The sequence below is a fragment of the Mercenaria mercenaria genome, chromosome 5 (genome assembly GCF_021730395.1).
Source record: "Mercenaria mercenaria strain notata chromosome 5, MADL_Memer_1, whole genome shotgun sequence".
Taxonomy (NCBI): Eukaryota; Metazoa; Mollusca; class Bivalvia; order Venerida; family Veneridae; genus Mercenaria; species Mercenaria mercenaria.
This window is the reverse complement of record NC_069365.1, coordinates 25,831,510-25,855,551: the sequence shown is the minus strand read 5'-3', so window position 1 is coordinate 25,855,551 and position 24,042 is coordinate 25,831,510. Positions and strand designations below refer to the sequence as shown.

The 24,042-nt window shown below is 34.8% G+C and overlaps 1 protein-coding gene across 4 annotated transcripts; it reads left to right on the top strand.

The window, feature by feature from the left end:
* The first annotated feature begins 615 nt into the window (after positions 1 to 615).
* On the top strand, positions 616 to 23,840 carry LOC128556936 (centromere-associated protein E-like). Of its 4 annotated transcripts, none has more exons than XM_053542969.1 (19): positions 616 to 700; positions 4,483 to 4,550; positions 7,818 to 7,892; positions 8,301 to 8,414; positions 8,819 to 8,860; positions 9,536 to 9,604; positions 9,731 to 9,838; positions 9,990 to 10,094; positions 11,160 to 11,231; positions 11,422 to 11,676; positions 12,396 to 12,588; positions 13,861 to 14,016; positions 15,111 to 15,191; positions 19,475 to 19,546; positions 20,281 to 20,391; positions 20,644 to 20,718; positions 21,669 to 21,707; positions 21,942 to 22,049; positions 22,604 to 23,840. In XM_053542969.1, the coding sequence occupies exons 2-19, from the start codon at positions 4,504 to 4,506 to the stop codon at positions 22,889 to 22,891; spliced, it is 2,010 nt and encodes a 669-aa protein (XP_053398944.1). In that variant the 5' UTR covers positions 616 to 700; positions 4,483 to 4,503; the 3' UTR covers positions 22,892 to 23,840. The 4 variants fall into 4 exon arrangements, with proteins under 4 accessions (XP_053398944.1, XP_053398943.1, XP_053398942.1 ...); XM_053542968.1 differs by having other exon boundaries at positions 15,090 to 15,191; positions 20,644 to 20,700; XM_053542967.1 differs by having other exon boundaries at positions 15,090 to 15,191.
* Positions 23,841 to 24,042: the final 202 nt, after the last annotated feature.

Sequence of the window (24,042 nt, the reverse complement as noted above, 5' to 3'; positions counted from 1 at the left end):
TTGAATAAACAATCACTCACATTAGAGAGTATTAAAAAGTGAACTGTTTCTTTTGATTTCAGGATAATTTCTTGTTTTACATATGATTTTGATATACAATGTATGTTGGGATATTTCGACAATCTTAACCAAGTTTTAAAACAATGATGTAGCTTTTTAATTCAAAATTCACTTATTTCTAATTTATTCTATTGCCCAAACAAAAAATGTACAGGGATGTAATAATAACTTTTAAAACAGCATTTCTAATGAATATCAGCTGAATAAGTATTTGTTAATCATAATATTTGACGAATACAATACAATAGTTCTTACAATCATATAAACAAGGATAAATTATGAGGAAAATTATGTTCATTATACATATACTAGAATAACGCTATCCTTGTTGGGCAATCACGATATTAAATTCAAATTTTAAGAATACCCCCACAACTTTAATCTTATAATAAACATTAAGTGTAAACAATCTTTCTTACGAACAAATCCATTACTTGTTCAAAATCTGATAAACCACCTGTAAAGTAAGCAAACAGGTTTATGCATGATGGTCGATTTCTTCTTGGTAACGAAGATATAATCTGTTTGCTTAAAGTAACACGTGTAGCAACCGACATTAAACTGAAAGAGGAAGTAAATCGTCGGTAATATAGGTTTACAAAGAAATAAAACAATAAAAATAGTATTTTTGGCTACTGAAGTAAGTAGAAGTTTCTTTATTATATGTCAATTATTGATTCTAATTTAACAAGCATTATACATGTACATATTTTCTGTTTGCAGTCTTTTTCATTTAGTTTTGATTTTCATTAAAGCCATAAGCTTTGTTATCATACCAGGTGTGTTTTGTTTGTTTGTTTGTTTTGGGTTTAACGCCGTTTTTCAACAGTATTTCAGTCATGTAACGGCGGGCAGTTAACCTAACCAGTGTTCCTGGATTCTGTACCAGTACAAACCTGTTCTCCGCAAGTAACTGCCAACTTCCCCACATGAATTATCAGAGGTGGAGGACTAATGATTTCAGACACAATGTCGTTTATCAAATAGTCACGGAGAACATACGCCCCGCCCGAGGATCGAACTCGCGACCCCGAGATCCGTAGACCAACGCTCTTACCTACTGAGCTAAGCGGGCGGGCATACCAGGTGTGTAGCTGTATGAACACACTAATGCTTTGAAACTTCATACATGGGACTTTTGACAGGAGGCTTTTACCGATAGGTGGGAATTTGACAAACAGAATGGTGCCGAGTCCCGGGAAATAGACTTTGGCCGAATTTTAAATCCCGGGGGTGGAAATTTGACACGTAAACTACGACCCGCATGACAGACGACAGCGATCCGATTCGTTAAAGAAACAAAAATGGCAGAATTGCAGGCAGACTATTTACCTTCTTTCACATTCTTAGGCCCGATACCAATTTATGTCTTATGGTTTATATATTTTGTAATGTATTTTCGCTATGTTACGAGGGAAATATTACGAGTTCAGGCCCTATTTCATACATACTAACCTAGTGAACATGTCAAATGATGGTTTTTCTTCAGAATAGAGTTCTTTCGCGGGTTAGGCAAAACTAAATAGATTATTAGATTATTATCCCTCTAAGAATCCCCCACCCCCTAAATTTTATTTTAAGAAGGAAGTGGCTAGGGGTCCGGTAAGCGGACCTCTAGACTCCAGGGCCGGGCCAAGCGGGCACAGCCCCACCCCCCACTCCAAGTTAGCTGAGAAGTGGCCTATACTCATCAAAGATGCACCCTACTAATTTGGCAAAGGAATAATATTTTCTCAAAATTTAGACCCAGAAACGCACCAAAGACCACAATTTCGTACCTGTATTTAAAAAATTTCCAGGGGAGAGACCCCTGACTTCCCTATAATGAGGGGAGTAACTCCTACATAATACCTCAAAATGCACCAGAGGCCACCATTTCATGTCTGTATTTCAAAAATTTCCAGGGGAGAGCCCCCTGACCCAGGCCTGGATCCAGGGCCGGGCCGAGGGGCTCGAGCCCCCTCCCCCAGTTGGCTGAGAAGTGACCTATATTTTGGCAAAGGAAAAATATTCTCTCAACATTTAGACCCAGAGGCCATCATTTCATACCTATATTTCACACTTTTCTAGGGGGAGAGCCCCCCCCCACCCCCACCCCCACGACCCCTTAAATGAAGGGAGTACTCAGTAAATGCCCCTGAGGCCACCATTTCATACCTGTATTTCAAACATTTCCAGTTGGGAGACATCCCTGACCCCCTAACATGTGCAGAAGTCCCCGCTCCCGTACATACCCGCTTTAGGCACTATGCGCCTCGGCAGTGGCATCTTCATTCGAGAATGGTGCACCCCCTGTCAAATATTTCTGAATCCGGGCCAGTGACCCCATATAATGAGGGGAGTGCCCCTCCAGTAAATGCACCAGAGGCCACCATTTCATACCTGTGTTTAAAAAATTTCCAGGGGAGACCCTTTACCTCCCTATAACGAGGGGAGTAACCCCTCCATTACCTCAAAATGCACCAGAGGCCACCATTTCATGCCTGTATTTCAAAAATTTCCAGGGAGAAAGCATGTTTGTTCTAGACTGGTGCCCCCCAGTCAAATATTTCTGGATTCGTGACCCTCCTATAATCAGGAAAGTGCCCCACCAGTAAATGCACCAGAGGCCACCATTTCATACCTGTATTTAAAAATATCCAGGGGAGAGACCCCTAACACCCCAACCACCCCCGTTATATTGACAGAGACCCCCTCCAATACCTACCCGCTCTCAGCGCTATTCGCCTCGCGGTGACATCTTTGTTCTAGACTGGTGCCCCCCCCCCCCCCCCCCCCCCCCCCCCTCTGCCTACTCCAGTCAAATATTTCTGAGTCCGGTAATCAATGTACATGTAATATTATTATGTAGTAGTCCAGTGCCGTAGCCACACTGAGGCAAACCGAGGCAGTTGCCTCCGTTAAAATTTGAGGAGCCAGAAAAAAGTAAAAAGTAGGCATATCACACTGATGAAAAGTTAAAAAGTATATTAATATCATTAGGAATATGTCAGAATATCATTTGCCTCATAACATCATTGAGGCAAGGTGAGGCAGAAGTCCTAGCAGTCATACATTCTTACAGTGCTCCAGAATGCACCGGGACAATTTTACCTGAGTTTCCAAAAAAGGAAATGACCTCTGTTTCGGGTAACACAGTTAGTATATCAAGGTTTGGAAGGCAGAGGGCAGAGGCAGTTTCATGACTTTGTCATGTGAAATGTGAAATTTTTAATATACAAATGTAATAAAATTGAATTGAAACTGGCTGACTTTAAATATTACCTTTTAATGACTGTATGTATGTCCATGAAAGCCCATCTACGGGTCATTTGATATGTAATTCATCTCCGTCTGTGGGTATTTTGTCAAATTGCCATTGCTCTAGAGTGGGGATTTAGATGCCGCAAAAGGAAAAATTTCAATGCCGCCCCCTCCCCACCCCACCCTCGGGGAAAACATTGATAGGTGCATATAACGGTCAGCTCACAGCGGTAGTCAACATGACGGTTATATGACCAGCCTCGGGGTACTTGTGAAAATAAGCATCATGGGATAACCCCACATGGCAAGTTTCTCGTTACTTTGGCTTACGTTTTAGTAAATGGGGTGTTTTTGTGTGTTTATGAAACCTTCCACTTTCAATGACTAGGTCATGTGAAGATACTCTGGATCTTGACAAGGCGGGTCTTTACCTGCTTTCTGTAATGACATGCAGATATTTCTCGATTAGAAATTGAATAAAACAATTGTTTTAGTTTCTGTTAATATAAGGATTTATCGACCTGATAAAAGTGGTTTCAACTTCGGGTTACGCTTTCAGTCGATATCAATTTTTCAGATCTATAAATTCTCATATTGATCTCATTAATTGTCAAAATTTGAAGGTAATTACGGATGTGCAACCCAAACAGTTACACCGAGAGCCGGATGTTCCCATCTGTGTCTACAACCATTGATAGATTATATAAAGCTATAGTGTAAAAATAATGAAAAAATAGCAATGAAATGACTTTCGAACACACTATATTTCGAAGGTATACAAGAGTATGAATAAGCATTTACAGAAAGAAAACATGCTATTATTATTTTGAATGTATACTACATTTGAAAGCGCTCGGATTTTGATTCAAACTTTTAACATTGTTTAGGCATAATATCTTCTCATACTCTTTCCACCAAATATAATAAACTTTCCATGGAATCACATTTTGGAATAAGTGTTAATTTACAGTTTCAAGTAAATGCATAACATGCATCTAAAGCTTTTGAAAACATAAATACAAAACATGTTAAAAAATCAGTTCAGGTCGACAAATTCGAGGAGAGGAAATAGAACAATGAGAGAAAATAGAGAAATGAAGAAAATTATTAAAAAGATAGATTAAAGTACAACGCGTCAATATAGCATCTTTAAGTTAATGATATAGTGTTTCATTTAAGACTTGCCCAGAAGAGGAAAATATGTCACAAGAGGAAGGGAAATTTACAGACAATAGCAAGGACTTTGGGTAAGAACATTCTTTCAGTATCTTCCACGAATGCTTGCATTACATGACCGTAAAGATGCCAATATTTTACCTTTTACGAGCATACAAAAGAACGTTTTTAGTATCTTATATATGATCAAGTCTAATATTTCTGTAGCCATCTTAGCATAAAATAATAGACATTAAGATATTTAATGATGATAATATAGATCATAAAATTCTGTTGGCTATTTTTGCATGATGTTCTGTCATAAAAAATAAAAATAAACATTTAGAGCCGACAAATAGTCCTACATAGAAAAATCAACATTTAAACACCGCGTTGATTTACATTATTACTCCGTGAGTTATGGAAGTTATGTCTTAATGACAGTTATCTAACGACATTCGTGACAGTGTAGCTCAATGTGATCTCAATGCGATTATTTACATGTATAGTAATTGAGTTAATTACAGTTATTTGGTTCCCCTTAGTTAACAAGAAGTTTAAATTTAATGAATAACAATTTTTTGAAATTTCCGAATTAATCAGACAGATAAGGTAATTCTCAGGAACAAAAAATATATATTATGCCCTCGGTATCGAATACCCGGGGTGCGTATTAGGTTTGAACTGTCCGTCCGTCTATGCAAACCAAAGGACTTTTTTGGAGTCTGAGAAAGCTAGCTAGCTATGAATATAAGTTTCAGTTGAGAAAACAAACAAAATAAATTAAACCATGACATGCTTCAAAATACAAAGGATAACATTAGCGCCAACGCTTATTTCCAATATGGTCCATATAGTATTGGTTGCATGACATAGAGAGTCTATGAAATAAACCTTTGATCACATCACAGTTGATTTGCATATCACAGTTGAACTTTGAAATATAATTATCACAGCTAATTGAATTCATTTTGTAGAAACAAAAATCTAGTGGACAAACTTAACAAAAGGTATCACATAAATACTTAATCACAATGATACTGAGAACAATAGGTAACGGTTAATTAATAAATATATTCATTTTGTTCTTCTTATTAGATACCTTCTGTCAGTTGTTAGGTACTTTGTAACAAATGAAATGCCTTATAAATGCCCGTTGGTAAGGAATCCGTCCGTCTCTTCATCCGTCACACTGTCTTCTGTATTTATCTCCCCCTATTGTTACCATGCAGTTGAAGAGAAACTTGGTAAATATTATATTAAACAGAAAGTGGACATGCGCAAACCCTCTGGACTTTCATGTCTGTTTATTATTTTGTGAGTAACGGCATTGTTTTTTTTTCTTTGACAACTGCATCAGAACATTGGGAACTCAACTGCTCCTGCAGTTTCAGTCCGGTTGAAATTAAACTTATTTACATGGAGCGGATATGCACATATTATCAGTAGTTGTATATTCGACTATTATGTTTTAGAGATATGGACCTCCTTTAGACTTTTTGAAATATAACAGCTACATCAGAAAATTGTGTATTCAACTCATCCTACACTTTAAATCCAGAAGAAATGAAACTTATTTATCCTCGGCATGACGTAGATGCGCATGTTATCTGGACGTCTATGTCCAATTCTTTTGTTTTAGAGTGATGTTCCTTCTTTGGACTTGAAGTTCTACAACTACATAAGAACACTGTGAACTCAACTATTTCCAGAGTTTCTTACCGATTGAAATATTATCTTGGTTTTCATCATCAACATGTTGTGGACATGAGTATCTTTGTAGGACATTCATGTTCAATATTTTGTAATGGAGTCATGGTCTTTTGAGTTCCATGTCCGATTAGAGTTATTACCTTTTTTGGACTTTGTAATACTGTAACTTCATCATAATATTATGAACACAAGTGCTTTTTCAGTTTCTTTTAAATTAAGAAATAACAAGTCCCCAAGTGTGGTTTATCGTAGAATAACCCGTGTTCTGAGTTCTTATGCGAAAAATTATATCACAAAGGCTGTAGGCCTGACTGATATATTATTTCGCATAAGAACGAAACTAGGGTTATTCTATGATAAATCACACTTCAGAACTTGTTATTCGATTCTGACACGATAACACAGTATCAACAGTGTAAAACAAATGGTAACTACATTTTATGACAGTGCTACGCATCTTGATCGGATGACGTCATTACACGCGAGTGGTTTGTTGCAGAATAACCCGAGATAAATTTTGCTTTACATATATGTAGGTTATTCGCTGGTCATGTTAGAATGGAAAATAATCTTAGTTTACATCATTAACATGTTGTGGACATACTCGTATTTGTTGTATTTTCATGTTCAACTACTTTTAATATTAATGGAGCTGTGGCCTTTTTTGACGTTGATATGAAACGAGTGGTTTGTTGCAGAATAACCCGAGATAAATTTTGCTTTACATATATGTAGGTTATTCGCTGGTCATGTTAGAATGGAAAATAATCTTAGTTTACATCATTAACATGTTGTGGACATACTCGTATTTGTTGTATTTTCATGTTCAACTACTTTTAATATTAATGGAGCTGTGGCCTTTTTTGACGTTGATATGAAACTCGGCATGAAAATGACCTGAGTATGTGCAAATTATCAGGACTTCCATGTCCAATTACTATGTTTAGAGTTATAACCCTTCTTTATACATTTTTTTGAAATATTACTCCATCAGAACAAAATAAATCAATAGTCAGCTGCAGTACCTATTCAAATGTCGGTATGTAAAATTTCTGGTAAATACACGCATTATTAACAAAATAGTAATTAAGAAATAATAAGTTCCTAAACGTGGTTTATCATAGAATATCCCGTGTTTTAAGTTCTTATGCGTAAGAATATATAACGAAGGTCGTAGGCCTGAGTGATATATTGTTTCGCATAAGAACGAAAAACTCGGGTTATTCTACGATAAATCACACTTGGGAACTTATTATTTCGATTCTAACACGACATACTAGTATCAACAGTGTTAGAAAAAAATGGTAACTACTTTTTACGACCGTGCTACGCACCTGGATCGGATGACGTCATTGCATGCTGGTGGTTTATTGCAGAAAACCCGAGATAGATTTTGCTTTACATGTATATAGGTTATTCACTGGTCGTCTTAGAATACAATTATAAACTGACCGATTAGGAATTTCGTTGAGTGACTATTTCTTTATCAAATCACCGTTACGCTTTCATCAGGATAATTCGCATACTTGTGTAGAAAAGAAATCTCATATTATCTTCATATTATTTGTTTTAAATGTCATTCATAACAGAGAATGCCAAACGATTGATAAAAAAAGCAATGTTTGTTGAAAAAAAAATCTTTTTAGACTAGATGATGAACAACAACAGACTGTATCAATGGAATCGACAGACAACACCGAATTTCAAGGACATTCTGAGAGGTTTGTTCCTGCCTTATTTTGATGTTGTTTGATACTCATATCATGTCTAAAAGGCACCAGCAATCTATTTTAAATTGAACTTTGAAAAAGCAAACTTAATGAATTCATATTACCTCGTAATTAGCTTTTGATTCTGAACGAGAAAAACATGTGTTAAATGAATATGTAATTACGTTTTAAATATCAATGATCATATTTTGCATTGCTTTTCATATATCTCTGTACGTTGAAAATAAATATTTTATCCTATATCCGGACGTACTCAAGGAATTTCATGATAATGTTGGTATGGTAGTGATATTTGATCAGAAATAGGCAAAGCTGATATGAAATTATGTCTTTTTCTAAACGAATCATGTTTCTAAGTTAACGTAATATGCTTGTGTTCTTGACAAAATGTCGTTGTAGCGCCATTGTAAAATCACAAGAGCAACCGAAGCAACAAGAAGAGCGAACGAAGCAACAAGAAGATTGCAAAGAAAATGACAAAAAGACCGGGAAAAAGAATTCACAAAAAGACAGGTAAGATTTTATGATATATAGGTTTTTAGCATGAACAATATTAGACAAAAATAGCATGGGACACGTATTCCAGCGTTGTAATTACTTTAGGTCCTTTTGGACCAATGAATCCAGACTGAGCCCATACCGAGAATGTGGAAAATAAAGTGCTTTAGACTTATTTATAAAAGCCCTTCTTTGAACACTAGGAGCATAAATCTATAAATTAACCTTGCTATCAGGTTTCGTTAAATCCTTAGAGATATAGCAACTGGAAGGCTTTGAAATATATTTTTGCAATTTTACCAGTAAAACTATGACACATAGAAAACATTCTAGTGTATATATTCCTTGAACTGCTGAATGGATTGCCTAATAGCATGATGTACTGTTTTAAATACAAGCGCCCTTACTGTTTCTTGCAGGTATAAAGCGCAAATTGCAGACCTTAAAAAGGAGAAAAAAAGGTGAGTTACATCGTCTTAGCATTTTCTTTATATGGCAGAGTAAACCTGACTGTTCATGCGAAATATTCAGAACTGTTTTTTTTTTCTGTTTTATCTTTTAAAACCAGCGTCTTTTATTTTATCAGCCTATGTAGTATACATGCGTTCAGGTCCTGACATGGAGGCTTAAGCTGTACATTAGACCGAAGTCAATACATCCCTTTTACAATGCGTAAGTAGTCATAGGTCAAGGGGATTAGTAATAGAACGTGGTTATAATTGCAAAGTAATAGCCAATTGGTATAGCTTTATGTAAATTAGATACTTGTAACTTGTAATGTTGACCACTTAATGTCGGGGTTTTTCTTAGGGACAGATCGTTTCTTGCAAAGCAAGTCAAGTAGTACTTACTCCACATTATATCTGTTGAGCTGTTTTGCCTTTTTGTGTTTCATGAAAGTACGAAAACACATTTTTAACAGGTGTAAACACTGATTTCAGCCACTAGCTATAATCTTTCTCTATGTTGGTGCGAAGATGAATATCAAAACATTGTACTTGGTACATTCAAACGTTTTTTTTAAGTGCAAAAGCTTGATAAATATTGCGAAAGCTTGCATGCGCTAGTATTTGTGTTAACATCGTATTCTAGTGTTGATTTTAGCAAATCGGTAAATATTTAAATATGTTTCATAGCCTTGAAGAACAGTTAGAAGAAGCTAAGAGAATCAAACCAGGGCAAGAACCATGTGATTGCATCACAAGGTAATTATATATTCTTTTTTGTGTCAAAATAAAATGTTTTTGTAAATATATATTTTAAATAATTTTAGTCTACATCACTATTTAGTAAATAACAACTAAACAGCAAATTGTTCTTTTCATCAACAGCTCACTGAGTCTTCAAGAAAAACTCAAGGCTCAGTTAGAAAATGAACGGAGTGATTACTTAAAACAGATAGAAATGATGTCTCGGGAGAAAAGAACCGCACAACAAACGTAAGAATTATCAAAGCTTATAAAGATGTTATGGCGACATTAAGAATATTTTAAATATTTTATATTTTATATATGAATCTGTTAACAAATATTTGCCCTTTCTTGTCGGCGATGGTTCTAGTTGTAACGTTAATTATTTCCCATATTTCAGACAAAATGATCTACATGGCGAAATTGATAAATTAAAGAGGGAAACTGGAAAACTCAGCAAAGAAATTTCAGAATTGAAGACCGAAGTATCCAAACTTAGCGAGGAGTACGATTTAAAAGATATAGCTTGACAAATTCATACTGGCATGTCTTTAATACTAAGTGACAACTATATACTGTTAACGATTTAGTGATTTCATAATGACCGAAGGTCAATACGATGGCAAGAAGTATAAAAGGTGGACCATTACGAAATCACTTAATTATTGATTTTATGGATTAAGTAATATGACGACCTAAGTTTTCTTTTTATATGAAAAGAAAACTTTACCCTAGTTTACAATCATGTCTACCTTAAATGCCAATGCGAAACGGAAGGAATAAAGGATAGCGTGAGTAACCTCACGTACTGTTTGACTTTAACCTGATGTATTAAGGACGTTCTGCACGTTTCGATCAAGCTTTCTTAATATTAAACTTAATATTACACACCTGGTATGCCCGCCCGCTTAGCTCAGTAGGTAAGAGCGTTGGTCTACGGATCGCAGGGTCGCGAGTTCGATCCTCGGGCAGGGCTTATGTTCTCCGTGACTATTTGATAAACGACATTGTGTCTGAAATCATTAGTCCTCCACCTCTGATCATTCATGTGGAGAAGTTGGCAGTTACTTGCGGAGAACAGGTTTGTACTGGTACAGAATCCAGGAACACTGGTTAGGTTAACTGCCCGCCGTTACATGACTGAAATACTGTTGAAAAACGGCGTTAAACCCAAAACAAACAAAACTGCTTTTTCCAACCTTTTGAAAACACTTAGAAAATTTGGCAAACAAAAAATAGGACCATGTATGATTGTTTGCAAGACTTAAGTTGACATATTTGGACCTTACACACGTGTTAATAATGGGACTCTATCGGACAAGCTTAGACATTTTCACAAATATAACTTTTACTACAATGTAGATTGTAATAAAACTTCTCACGGTGGTACATATTTAGGTACAAATTTGTTTAACCCAACCCCGGATACGCATCTATCATATGTTAGAATGTGTTTTCTCAAATATAATACAAATTGTATTCTTGAAACCATTTATTGAGTTGCATCTGGTGCAAGATGTTATTTAAGGCTATTCATACAATAGCTTTCACAAGTTGCTCAATCTTTCAGGAAAAGGGAATCCGCGGTGAAGTTAACAGCAAAAGAACAAGAAGTAAAACGTGTCCAGGAAAAATATAAAATGTAAGTTCCTTTCTTTTTGATAATGTATCAAAATGCTGCTTTGAACGTATGGTAAATGAATAGCTTTACGTGTATTTGAAATGTTCGCATGTATTTGCCATAGTCTTTTTCACACATGGCATTGTCATGTGAATTATCTAATTTAACATCAAACATCGATGCAATTTATTTGTTTCCTGCTTTTTAACAGAGAAAAAGATCAATTTGAAAAGTTGATTCAGAAACAAGATAAGAAAATACAAGGTCTTACAAAGGACAGCGACAAAAAAGATGCTATGTTGGATGAACATGTGAGGAATATTGGACATTTAGAATATCGCCTGAAGAATTTGCAACAGACGATCGAAACTTTGCGCAGCAAAAATGTCAGTCAGTCAGAAACGATTACAACCCTTAATCAAGAGAAAGAAGTACTCCATAAGGAAAAGAAAAGTCTTCTGATGAGGTATTGTGAAGTGTAATGGTAATTTCTCCCACAGTTTTCATTGAACTACTGAGTTGTAGTTATTTGAATTCACAATATCTCTATTGATTATGATGTGGTATGACTTCTGTCACCAAATCTGACCTACATACTCTTTCTAGCAAGCCTTGTTACAATCATTAATATTTTCTGACCAAAACAATACTAAGTGATGATGTGAAGATATATTACATTCGTGTATTATAGGTTTAGCACCAGTTGTTATATAACTACAGTGTATCTCACAAGTGGTCCCAGAAAAGCTACTTTTGTGATTCTAACTTGTCCTTCATTTTGACACAACATTTGATGTCCTAAGACTCGTTTCATTGTGCTGAAATACTGACGCAGTGTTTAAATTAAAGCCGTGACAATCACAAAATTAATTACTTCTGTCAATAAAAAGGTTTGGAATATTAGTTGAGAAATTCGAAACAATGGTCGCTCTAGGCTCGAACAGTTCATGTCATCCCCGATCGTTTTCCTTATATTGTCTATGTTTGGATCGCTCGAAAACACGGATCTTGAGAAGTTTGCTCATCCATGTGCGAATTACACATTACACAGTCCTAGGGGAGGTGTATGGCATAGACATTAGTTCTTGAATATGATAGATGCAGGGTTCTATGCAACCTTTAACTGTTCCATACGCTATATTATCTAATATAGATGTTTGTTATGATCGGATTAATTCATTGTAGACTAAGCAGATGTGCAGGAGATAATTTGACATACCAGAATCCAAGCATAGCCGATCTCAGTGATGAAAAAAGACCTACAAAGTTAGCCGAGGAATTCTCCGAATTATACGATAATGAATGGACAGATGCCTTTGAGAAAGTAAACATTGAGGATGATCAAGGGATAACAACATTTATGTTACAATTATTAAAGGTAATCCAGCATCGAACTAATTACTGTATCTTCTAATATTAGGTATTATTTATAAACTCTAAATTGGTTTGTCTCTGCCGTCTTTCTGCGTACACTGTATACATCACGAATCATGTTATATAGTAAATTAAAGAAACAATGCAAAACTACAGCAAGCAAGAAAGTCTAACAATCACCATTTATAATCATCGTCACCACCATCATTATTGTCATAGTCACTGTCAGTTTGATAATAATTTCTTCATTATTGCTGTTATCATCTGTTTTATCGTTATTATAAGAACAACCAATATTAGTTTTATTCCACTTACAGATTATTTTTCATGATCACGATGTTCATTTTATCATTATCACTTTCATCTTTACACTTATCATCATTAAAGATTCCATAATTATCACCACAATTAATATCTGCCAGTGTCATAATTGTGAAAAAGGGCATGCCAGTTAAGTGATCATATGTTGGCATTAATGTGCAATACTTCTAAATAAAATCTGAAAAGTAGATCCCTCGGTAGCACCGAGTACAATGCAAACGGTGGAAATTGCAGACTCGGTTTGGTTGAGTCTGTTCGTGAGCAGTAATGGCAAATGCAACGCTGTGCCAACGCCCCCTAGCACCGGCTTAAGCAGTATTCAATCTTTAAGTCTAAATGAGTTGAAATCAATTGTCTCGAAGGACCAGAAAATATGACGACACTGAGATGAAGTCGGGGAACAGGCTTATAACTGAAAGAAAAGTTTCAACATAGCACTTTATATAATATAGGAAGTATACATAAAACAAAAAGAACTAATAATATCATAATTTACCATTTTTTCAAAGTTTTAAGATATATCTCTTAGATGCACGATGACCCCAACATTTTTCTTTCAGTTATGAGGCGTTGTGCCATGTCATTAATGCAGCAAAATACTTTTAACATAATAACAGTGGGTGAAGGAAATGCCCTATAAATAAAAACGAGTGCGGTGACCAACCTGTACATTTTCCTTTTCAAGCTTACAGAGTATTAAAACAGTCTTAACTTTATAACAAATTTGATCTTACATCCTTAAACGTATTTCATTTATTTTCTCACTTTTCATAAAACGTAGAATTTATGTAGTTAGTTCCTACAGTGATAACTTGGAGCGACACTATAAAATGCATTAATTATAACTCTTGCAGTAAAACGATAACAATAACAACACACTTATTCAAAAATGTATCTTGCCTAAAACAAAGTTTCAAGGGAAACACATTACTAAAGATTACATTTTATTTTTCAGCGGGCCAATGAACTATGCAACGAGGTATCGGAAAATCATGCTGAATCTATCAAAAGGAGTTTATCTTCGATAACTGTTAAATCACACGCACCACAGGGACATTTAAATGGCAGAATTTCTCTCAACACACGGCTGAATCTAGGAACAGCTTCAAAGGTACATTTTAATGTAAATATGACTTTGTAATATATCATCCAAGGGTAGAGTGATTCGTTTAATTATCAGTTGCAAGAAACACTGGGATTACAATTAATTTTTTATCTAACACTACTCGCTGGTGAGATCATTGAATTGGAATCAAATATAGATTAGAGAAATAATAACATAGAAACAAAGTTCTAACGCTTGCTAAAGAATCAAAACAAGAAAACACGAATGTAATGCAAATCATTATATCTGCCTGTCTGCTCGTCTGTCTGCCGCTGGAACTACTTGTTTGATTTGTACAATAGTTTGCTTTGCATTTCCTCAGTATTCGGTTGGTTTATTTTTGGCTGGGAGAGACGTCATTTTTATTTTACCGGACTACTTCATCAATACTACTGAGGGGATTGAAGCTTTATAGGACTGATTAGAACCAGACTTAGTTACACATATTTCACTAGTTGTTTGGTTGATTGTTTTTAGTCGAGTTGTGGATCTTATAAAAAAAATTATTTCATGTTTACTCCCTAGCACCAACATTTCTTCACAAATCTTATTCATACTTACAAAGTGTGTATGTCTATATAATTCTGTTTTATAATAAATCATATCAAATAAGAAAGTCAAGAGTTATGTGCGCCTGATTAATCAAACATTTCAAACCATAACACTGTGTTTTTGCTTAAGTATTTTGATTTCTTAACCAATAATGTAAGTTTTTGTATACTTATGAGATATCTGTCGTCCGTGAACTAATCATGCGTGAAATTGATTTAAGAAAGCGCGTTATTTTATATAGACTGGATTGAGTAGAAATTATACGTTTCTGCATGCCTGCTGAAAAATAGCACTTATCTATTTCTCACGAGAACATAAATTCCTATATTTAAGCTGTTATCTTAATATTTATATGTTGTAGCAAATTCAGTAAAAATTGAAAGAATATAACTTTTCTACAAGAATGATTAAACACAAAGAAAAACTTTTAAATAATATATACCCTGCTCATTTTAAGTACGATATATTATTTCATTATCCGAGTTCAAATTTGTCCTCGTCTTTCCATGACTTGTTTCAAATTTTAGACAGAACCAGATGTAATTCAGGTAGCCCATTTGGAAGCTGTCAAAGATTTAGGTAAACAGAAAAATGGAACTAGAAATGAAGAAGCAGACTCCAGTGAATGGGTATGTGCCAGTTTAAATTTTAATGTGAGCCTATAAGAATATCCTTACGAAGCAACCAAACAAATTATATGCTGACTTGGTTGACATGAGTCTGTTTTTGAGAGGTACTGAAATGTAAATCACCCCTCGATTCCCCAAGCATTGGCTTAGCACAATTCTTTTAAACAGATACACTGAGAAGAGACTACGTTTCTAAATAACACCTACGACACTTCAAAGATTTTATTTTCCGTGAAATGAACTTGCAGACCTAGATGCATGCCAACATACTTTATTAAAGTGTTTTATTATTAAATGGCCATACTGAGGAGAAGACTGATTAAAATTAAAATTTCTTTACACGTATAATATATAAAATGCAACCAGATGCAGTCTATTTTTCTTTAGTGTTATGTGATGTGTTCAATACTTAGGATTGTGCACCTAAAATTATTTAAAATTTGAACATGCTAAAGAATAGTTGTCCATATTATACGTTAATCTATTTTGTATTCTCTAGCATTTTAAAGAAAATTGTTTTGGTATAGCTAGTAATGATCTTGTTTATTTTAAGTTATAACTGCAATGATTTGTTTTGAAATACTATGCAATGTAGCTAGATTACAATATGGTCATCAAAAGAGGTAATTTGCTTGTTTCTCTTGTGATAATCTTCAATTAAATGTACCATTTCCTTTACCATTTATGCAGAATGACGAAAGTATATTAAGCAATGTTCCAAAATCTTCCGTTGAACCCATCCCCGCTTACATTTTCTTTTTATATTTTCTTTACATATCGTTTAACAAAGTTTCAATATATAGTCCGACCGTCATGGTCAGTCTCGAACAGCTGCAATTCCAGCATATCATATACTTTAGATGATTTTTCATATGTTATTCATCAAACGAATAGCAACTTATACTACGGGTGGGACAACTTACAGAAACAAATTATGCGTGGTAAAGGTTATGTTATTTATGGTAATTAATTTTTCTTATAGAGTACTAAAATGAGTAAAACTTTAAAACAGTAGAATATGTTACATTCACTTTTTCCGATTGTCAATGTATATAATTCATTGACATAACCAAGACCTAAAGGCAACTTGAAAGATTTCCATTCTAGCTTAGCTTTGTGCTTTCTCTTGAAAATCCAGTGCACAACATTAATAATTTAAGGAAATATTTTTTCCATTCAAATCATATATTATGGCTACCGTAACAATCATCCCGTTTTGTTTTGTATACATTTAATACAATAACATCTGTAAAAAAAAGATCCTTTAGAAGCATAGAATGCAACCAAGAAGAAGAATTGCAGACTCAGTTTGATTGAGTCTGTTCATGTGAGGCAATGAAATTTGCAATACCTCTCACGCCCACTAGCACCGACGTCAAAGTGCTCAAACAGCGTAAGAATATTTTAGCTAATCAAGATAAAAGAGATCGACTTGGCTTTAAAAGAGTGATTGATATTTATGTCTCTACTGCAAATAGGTCGAATGATTTAAGATGGTCAAATTCTTTGAAGCAACATTTTATGTCATTTCAACACGCCAGAAGGGTTACCATGGTCCTACATCCGCCGTCTGTTAGCAGTTTCATTTCGCCCGATAACATAAAAATGCTTTGACATTTGAATCTCAAATTCAATATGTAAATTGCTCATTGGCGGTGAACGCTTTCGAGGTTAGTGGCTCAAACGTAAATTTCACAGTGACTGTTAAAACAAAAACAGTTTTCGATCAATGTCTTGAGAATTTCTTGATATATATCCCTCAAACTTAATACTAGACCTGTGGCTGATAGATATTGCATATATTTTTTATTTTGAGGTCAATGGGTCAAAGGTCAAAGTCAGTATCTTCAGCAATCCTTGACCTACGTTTCTTAAACTTTACAGGTCCGTCTCATCGTTCAGCGGCAGTGAATGACCTACATTGATTAATCACTTTTAGTTAAAAAATACAAACCATCTTTATGATACATTCAGATTCAAAAATTTAAAATTTCTTCGGACAAAATGTCAAATAGGTATTTTTGATAATAGAGTTAAAATATCTTGTAAAATTCTTAGCAACGCCGGTAGCTCAGTAGGATGATATACATGTATTACTTATGCCGAGAAAAATACATGCAAAACTTTTATAGACAATGAGTCATACTATGAAATATTATCATGTCGTTTGTATTTTTAGCTCACCTGTCACACCTGTCACTTAGTGACAAGGTGAGCTTTTGTGATCGCGCAGCGTCCGTCGTCCGTCGTCCGTCCGTGCGTGCGTGCGTGCGTGCGTGCGTGCGTGCGTAAACTTTCGCTTGTGACCACTCTAGAGGTCACATTTTTCGTGGGATCTTTATGAAAGTTGGTGAGAATGTTCATCTTGATGATATCTAGGTCAAGTTCGAAACTGGGTCACATGCGGTCAAAAACTAGGTCAGTAGGTCAAATAATAGAAAATCCTTGTGACCCCTCTAGAGGCCATATTTTCAATGGATTTTCATGAAAATTAGTGAGAATGTTCACCTTGAGGATATCAAGATCAAGTTTGAAACTTGGTTAACTGCGATCAAAAACTAGGTCAGTAGGTCAAATAATAGAAAATCCTTGTGACCTCTCTAGAGGTCATATTTTTCATTGGATCTGCATAAAAGTTGGTCAGAATGTTCATCTTTATGATATCTAGGACAAGAATGAAACTGAGTCACGTCCGGTCCAAAATTAGGTCAGTAGGTCAAATAATAGAAAAACCTTGTGACCCCTGTAGAGGCCGTATTTTTCATGGGATCTGCATGAAAATTGGTCAGAATGTTTATCTTAATAATATCTAGGTTAAGTTTGAAACTGGGTCAAATGCGATCCAAACCTAGGTCAGAAGGTCAAATAATAGAAAATCCTTGTGACCTCTGTAGAGGCCATATTTTTCATGGGATCTGCATGAAAATTGGTCAGAATGTTTACCTTAATGATATCTAGGTCAGGTTTGAAACTGGGTCAGGTCCGGTCTAAAACTAGGTCAGTAGGTCAAATAATAGAAAAACCTTGTGACCTCTGTAGAGGCCATATTTTCCATGGGATCTGCATGAAAATTAGTCAGAATGTTTATCTTGATGATATCTAGGTCAGGTTTGAAACTGGTTTATGTGCGGTCCAAAACTAGGTCAGTAGGTCTTAAAATACAAAATCCTTGTGACCTTCCTAGAGGCCATATTTTTCAATGGATCTTCATGAAAATTGGTCCGAATATTCGCCTCGATAATATCTAGGTAGAATTTGAAACTGGGTTACGTGCGGTCCAAAACTAGGTCAGTAGGTCAAATAATAGAAAAACCTTGTGACCTCTCTAGAGGTCATATTTTTCATGGGATCTGCATGATAATTGGTCAGAATGTTCACCTTGAGGATATCTAGGTCAAGTTTGAAACTGGGCTACGTGTGATCAAAAACTAGGTCAGTAGGTCAAATAATAGAAAAACCTTGTGACCTCTGTAGAGGCCATATTTTTCATGGGATCTGCATGAAAATTCTTCAGAATGTTCATCTTGATGATAACTAGGTCAAATTTGAAACTGGGTCACATGCGGTCAAAAAGTAGGTCAGTAGGTCAAATAATAGAAAAACCTTGTGACCTCTCTAGAGGCCATATTTTCATTGGATCTGTATGAAAGTTGGTCTGAATGTTTATCTTGATGATATCTAGTTCATGTTTGAAACCGGGTCAACTGCGATCAAAAACTAGGTCACTAGGTCTAAACATAGAAAAACCTTTTGACCTCTCTAGAGGTCATTTTTTTCAATGGATCTGCATGAAAGTTTGTCAGAATGTTCATCTTTATGATATCTAGGTCAAATTTGAAACTGGGTCACGTGCAGTCAAAAACTAGGTCAGTAGGTCTAAAATAGAAAAACCTTGTGACCTCTCTGGAGGCCATATTTTTCATGAGATCTTCATGAAAATTGGAGAGAATGTTCATCTTGATAATATCTAGGTCAAGTACAAAATTGGGTCACATGCCTTCAACAACTAGGTCATTATGTCAAATAACAGAAAAACCTTGTGACCTCTCTAGAGGCCATATTTTTCAATGGATCTTCATGAAAATTGGTCAGAATTTTTATCTTGATTATATCTAGGTCAAGTTCAGAACTAGGTCACATGAGTTCAAAATTAGGTCACTATGTCAAATAATAGAAAAAACGACATCATACTCAGTTCATGTGGGGACAGGTGAGCGATTCAGGACCATCATGGTCCTCTTGTTATTTGCTCTGTCCATTAACTTGCTTACATTTTTACAAAGAATGATAACAACATAACGGATACTGCTGGTAGAGGTGTTGGAAATGTACATGGACCAGCCTTCGCACAAAATGTAAGTTGCCCTTTGACAGTATAAAATGCTTTTGATTCAGTTGGTTTTATAAAAACATGAATACCGTAATGGCTATTCTGATTGATGTCTGTCATTATTCTTTTTTGAGGAGAAATTATCAAACATTTAATTGAATTATTTCCTAAGTCACACTTGTATATATGAACAAGGTTCATTGAGTCAATCCATGTATCTATCACACACTCCTGTCATGTACCGGAGTGACTTAGAATTTAATGTATGGAAGAAGCAATTAACGACAAAAAGGGTACCCTCCCGTGTAATACTTTCACGAGGACCTAGTCGGAGAAAATCATTTTGCGCGTTATGGTCAATTCGTTAGGTTTAAGTTAATTATGATACACTTCTGTTGTGTCTTATTTCGATTCAAAATGTCATTCATATTTAAAATAGTAACAGGACCAATATGGAAGAGCACTATTTCTGCTTTATAGGATGTAAGAGAGAAATTAAGTCAACTACTTTGTACTTAATAGTATCATCGTCTTTAACTCTAAAGAAAAAATAACAAGAGATACGTTCAAAGACGACATATATGAAACACAAAAGAAACATTATAATATATAGGAACAAATATGAGTTTAAAGCCATATCTCAGTGTATATTCCATTTGTTTGTTACCGACCATAACAAACGTCCGAATCAGGTATGTGTTTGGCACATCTATACAAATAAGTAACACATTTCAACCATCATTATGTTTCATATTTTAGACCGAACCAGATGTTGATCAAGCGCCCCGTTTTGTAGCTGACATGGACGGATATATTCTAGAAATTAAAACCAACAATAGGGATATAGACACTGCAAATAATACCGAATCGGTAATGGTTTATTTATTTTTGGTGGTATTTTATGCTTCTGTAAAACCTTACAAAACACCGGTCTGGATACAAATATGTCTTTAAAGAACGTGCCTCGAGATTGGTACAAAGATATTCACCTGATTATTAAGCGACTAATGAAATGGAAGCGTTTGAAACGCCCTAAAATAAGACAGTGTCAACTGAAAACCCACTGGCGACAAAATGAATAATCGGTTGTTGGTTTTTTTAATGCGTTGTTTATTTTTTCAGCTAAATGAATCAGGCGAAAATGAACGACGGGAAGAAATAGCCACTTCCAATGCGCAGGTATTAATATTTAAACAGGTATTTGCTTTGTTGCACGCTAGAGATTTGTGCTAAAAAGTCAAACATGCAGTTTTCGTAAAAAAAAACAACAGCATTTCAACCAATGTTTAACATCTATTATAACAGAGATAAATAAAGTAATTTCCATTGGTAAATCCGCTAATTTTCAGACTGAATTTAAATTGGTTCGCCATGTTTTACCTTTTCTTAAGAATGATTATGATCCTTTTTCAAAAGGGAAATGACCTTACATTTATACATTTGTGAAAATATATAGCTACTTAATATATACATGTAAACAAGTCTGAAGGATTTTAGCTATGTATCCGTTTTGTAACTTTGACTATGTTTCAATTTAATAATTAATGATCTATGTACTGCTCTTTCTGTATAAAAACAAAATCCACATATGATTTAGTAATTTCAATATTAGGAGGATTTAAAAGGAATCATGTACAAACGGGTATTTCATACCCAAGCAGACATTACTCATACCGCAATGCAATACATTTAAAGGGATTCTAATGAAACATAATACAAATCATCACTTTGGGTCAGTTCAAACATTGCAGTTAGAACATAAAACTTTATTGGTATACTGAATATCGTGGCGATAAGTACTTCCACAGTTTTGATACGTCGTTTCCATGAACACCATGAAGTGTAGATGTTCGTAACATCACTTAGGTCAATCGAGGTATTGAAGAGCTTTGCACCACTTGACTTAGCCAGATTTGTTACTGCATATAAGTTTTAGAAGTTCGTGACCAGAAATATATTTTACGCTTTTTATTGATTCCAATAAAACAGCATCAACGTTGGTTAGGGTTAGTTGAGGCACTGCAATGTTATGCGCCCTTAGGCTACTAAAACCAAATATTTCATTTCCTACGGCAATGTGGCACTTCAGGGTATTAATAATTTTACTATTAAACCATCTCTATTTACTTATCTTGAATTATTTATAGAGTCAGGAAAGAAACGACGATGAAGAACCAAAGCGAAAGGTAAGGCATATTTTAGAAACATATTTCAAAACAATGATGATGTACATATCCTTAAATTGAAATGGCAAACAAACGATATTGTTTAAGTTCTAGCTGTCCAATGTGTAGGGTTAAATGACAATAGGCGTTACAATGCATCATTTCCTTAAAATGATAGCATGATACATGTGTATCTTTTATTCATATCACATTAATTCGAACAGTAGCACTGACACTTTATATCTTTGTTTTTAGAGGATGAGACTTGAATCAGACTTCGAACTGCTCCAAAAGGAACAAAAGAAAACCATTATGGAAGCAAGGAAGTTTTTTGAAGTACAACTTTCAGAAGAAGTGGAAAGGGTATAACATTAATTAGTTACTTTTCAATGTTAAATGTAATGTATAATACATAATCTATATTCTGAAGAAAATAGCATAATACAGCGAAACAGTTTTTATTCTGAAAACCAGTTAGCATAGTATTCACAGATAACAAATTGAATAACACGTTTTATTTGTTGATTTCCATTTAAATACCTAATGATACCATTGACATGTACAACTCGTAATTTTGAAGAACAGGATTTTATTATGAGAAACTTATTTTATATTTATGCAGCAATAGTACTAGCTGTTATCAATGTTTCACATAAATATAAACAGCTACGAAATGATATTGTTTATTGTAAATCAACTACCTTGCTGAGAAATTTAGACAGGATGCAGTTTGTCTTTAAATTATCACAGAATAACATTTATTTTTGGCAAAACTTGAAATGTTAACAATTACGTCAAATTTCAATCCAGTTTGTTCTGCACTATTGAGGGCGTATTAATTCATGTTTAAGACGTCAGGAAAATATGGCAATATATTAAATGAATCAAACAGTAGAATTCCGTATCTTTGTTTTCAGGCCGGAAGTGACATCATTGTACAGGAACTAGGTATTGATCAGCAGAAACAAGGGACTGTTGTTTCGTATATTAAGAAGTGCATGGACATTTGCTGGTCAATGTGCAGACATGAACCACCCGTGTATGTTGAATTTATAGATGTGGGTGACGACATTCCTTTCGATACAAACAAATACAAACCATACACAAAATCGGGGAAACTTCTGGATTATATTGTATGGCCGGCAGTTTATCTTCATAAGGATGGGCCCATGCTAGCAAAAGGAGTAGCTCAAGGAAAAGCATGAGAACCGAAAATGAAAATAGTTGACACTGGCAAAACACGTAATAATTCGCTATTATGATTTAACGCTCATTCATATTAATTTGATGTTGTAATTCTATTGTCTCAATAAGTTTGGAGTGCTCAGATATATAACACCCTTTAATCAATAGCAGCAGTGAAACTAGATTGACCGTGTGTTATTTGAACGGACATGTCTTGAGTTGTTTACGTTCATTTTATGCAAGTACATGTGCGCTTGAAGTTTACACATATTATATACAAGAATTTGTTTGATGTTAAAGACTTGCTTCAAATTTACATGTTTCATAATAAAACATGTGCATCTGTCTTTAGTATTTTTATAAGTATAAATTTTCTGAATTAGGGCAAAGTGAAAAGCTACATAATGCATTCAGATACAATCGCATCCCACGTGACACTTTGATACCGTACACAATGGGTTAATCGCTCGATTCATGCATTTTTGTTTGGAATTTCCTTGTTACTGTGTCAAAGACAAAAAACGAGTGCTTTCTTCGTCTTAACACGTCTGTTATTCTTAATCAATACGGTCTCTAAACGAATTCGCCCGGAATCCAGTGTGCACGGTACCTACACATTTGGTTCATAAAAAAAAACATTTTGGCAAGTATCAAGGATTTCTGACAAATGCTTTTTGATGAGAAAATCAACTATTGTCCTGTCTTCGATGCATTTTATAAAAATCTGTGAAGTAGTAAGGAAATCAACAGCTATCAAAGTGGCAGCACCCTCAGCTGCAGAAATAAGTGAAAATGACAGAAAGCTATTTCTTTAATACTTGAAAACTTGAAACTTTGTCTCACAACCCGGGTTTGTAAAATGACGTTTGATGCCATAAATGACGTCACAACGAACTATATTTATGTAGTAGGTTCTTGTATTTTTTCATGTATAACAGGACAAAATCAAATAAACGGATAGTTGCGCTGTGTGCCTTACACATGTATATAGGCAAAGATTCAAAGAAAGAAATTTACGAGAAATATGTAAATATATCTCGCTAAATATAGTTAAACCAAACTGGAATTCGATCTTTCGATGCACTTTTCAAATGACATAACGTCATTTCTGTTTACGGACATGCATTTCTCATACTTGACTTGAATGCTCTTCAACGAATAAAGTGTACTA

What these genes read in the sequence shown, in the direction of transcription:
- LOC128556936 (XM_053542967.1), top strand. Translation starts at nt 4,504, where the DNA reads ATGTCACAAGAGGAAGGGAAATTTACAGACAATAGCAAGGACTTTGG. An exon ending in CTTAAAAAGGAGAAAAAAAG is followed by an intron (nt 8,861 to 9,535) that starts GTGAGTTACATC and finishes TATGTTTCATAG; the next exon opens with CCTTGAAGAACAGTTAGAAG. An exon ending in GACCAGCCTTCGCACAAAAT is followed by an intron (nt 19,547 to 20,280) that starts GTAAGTTGCCCT and finishes TTCATATTTTAG; the next exon opens with ACCGAACCAGATGTTGATCA.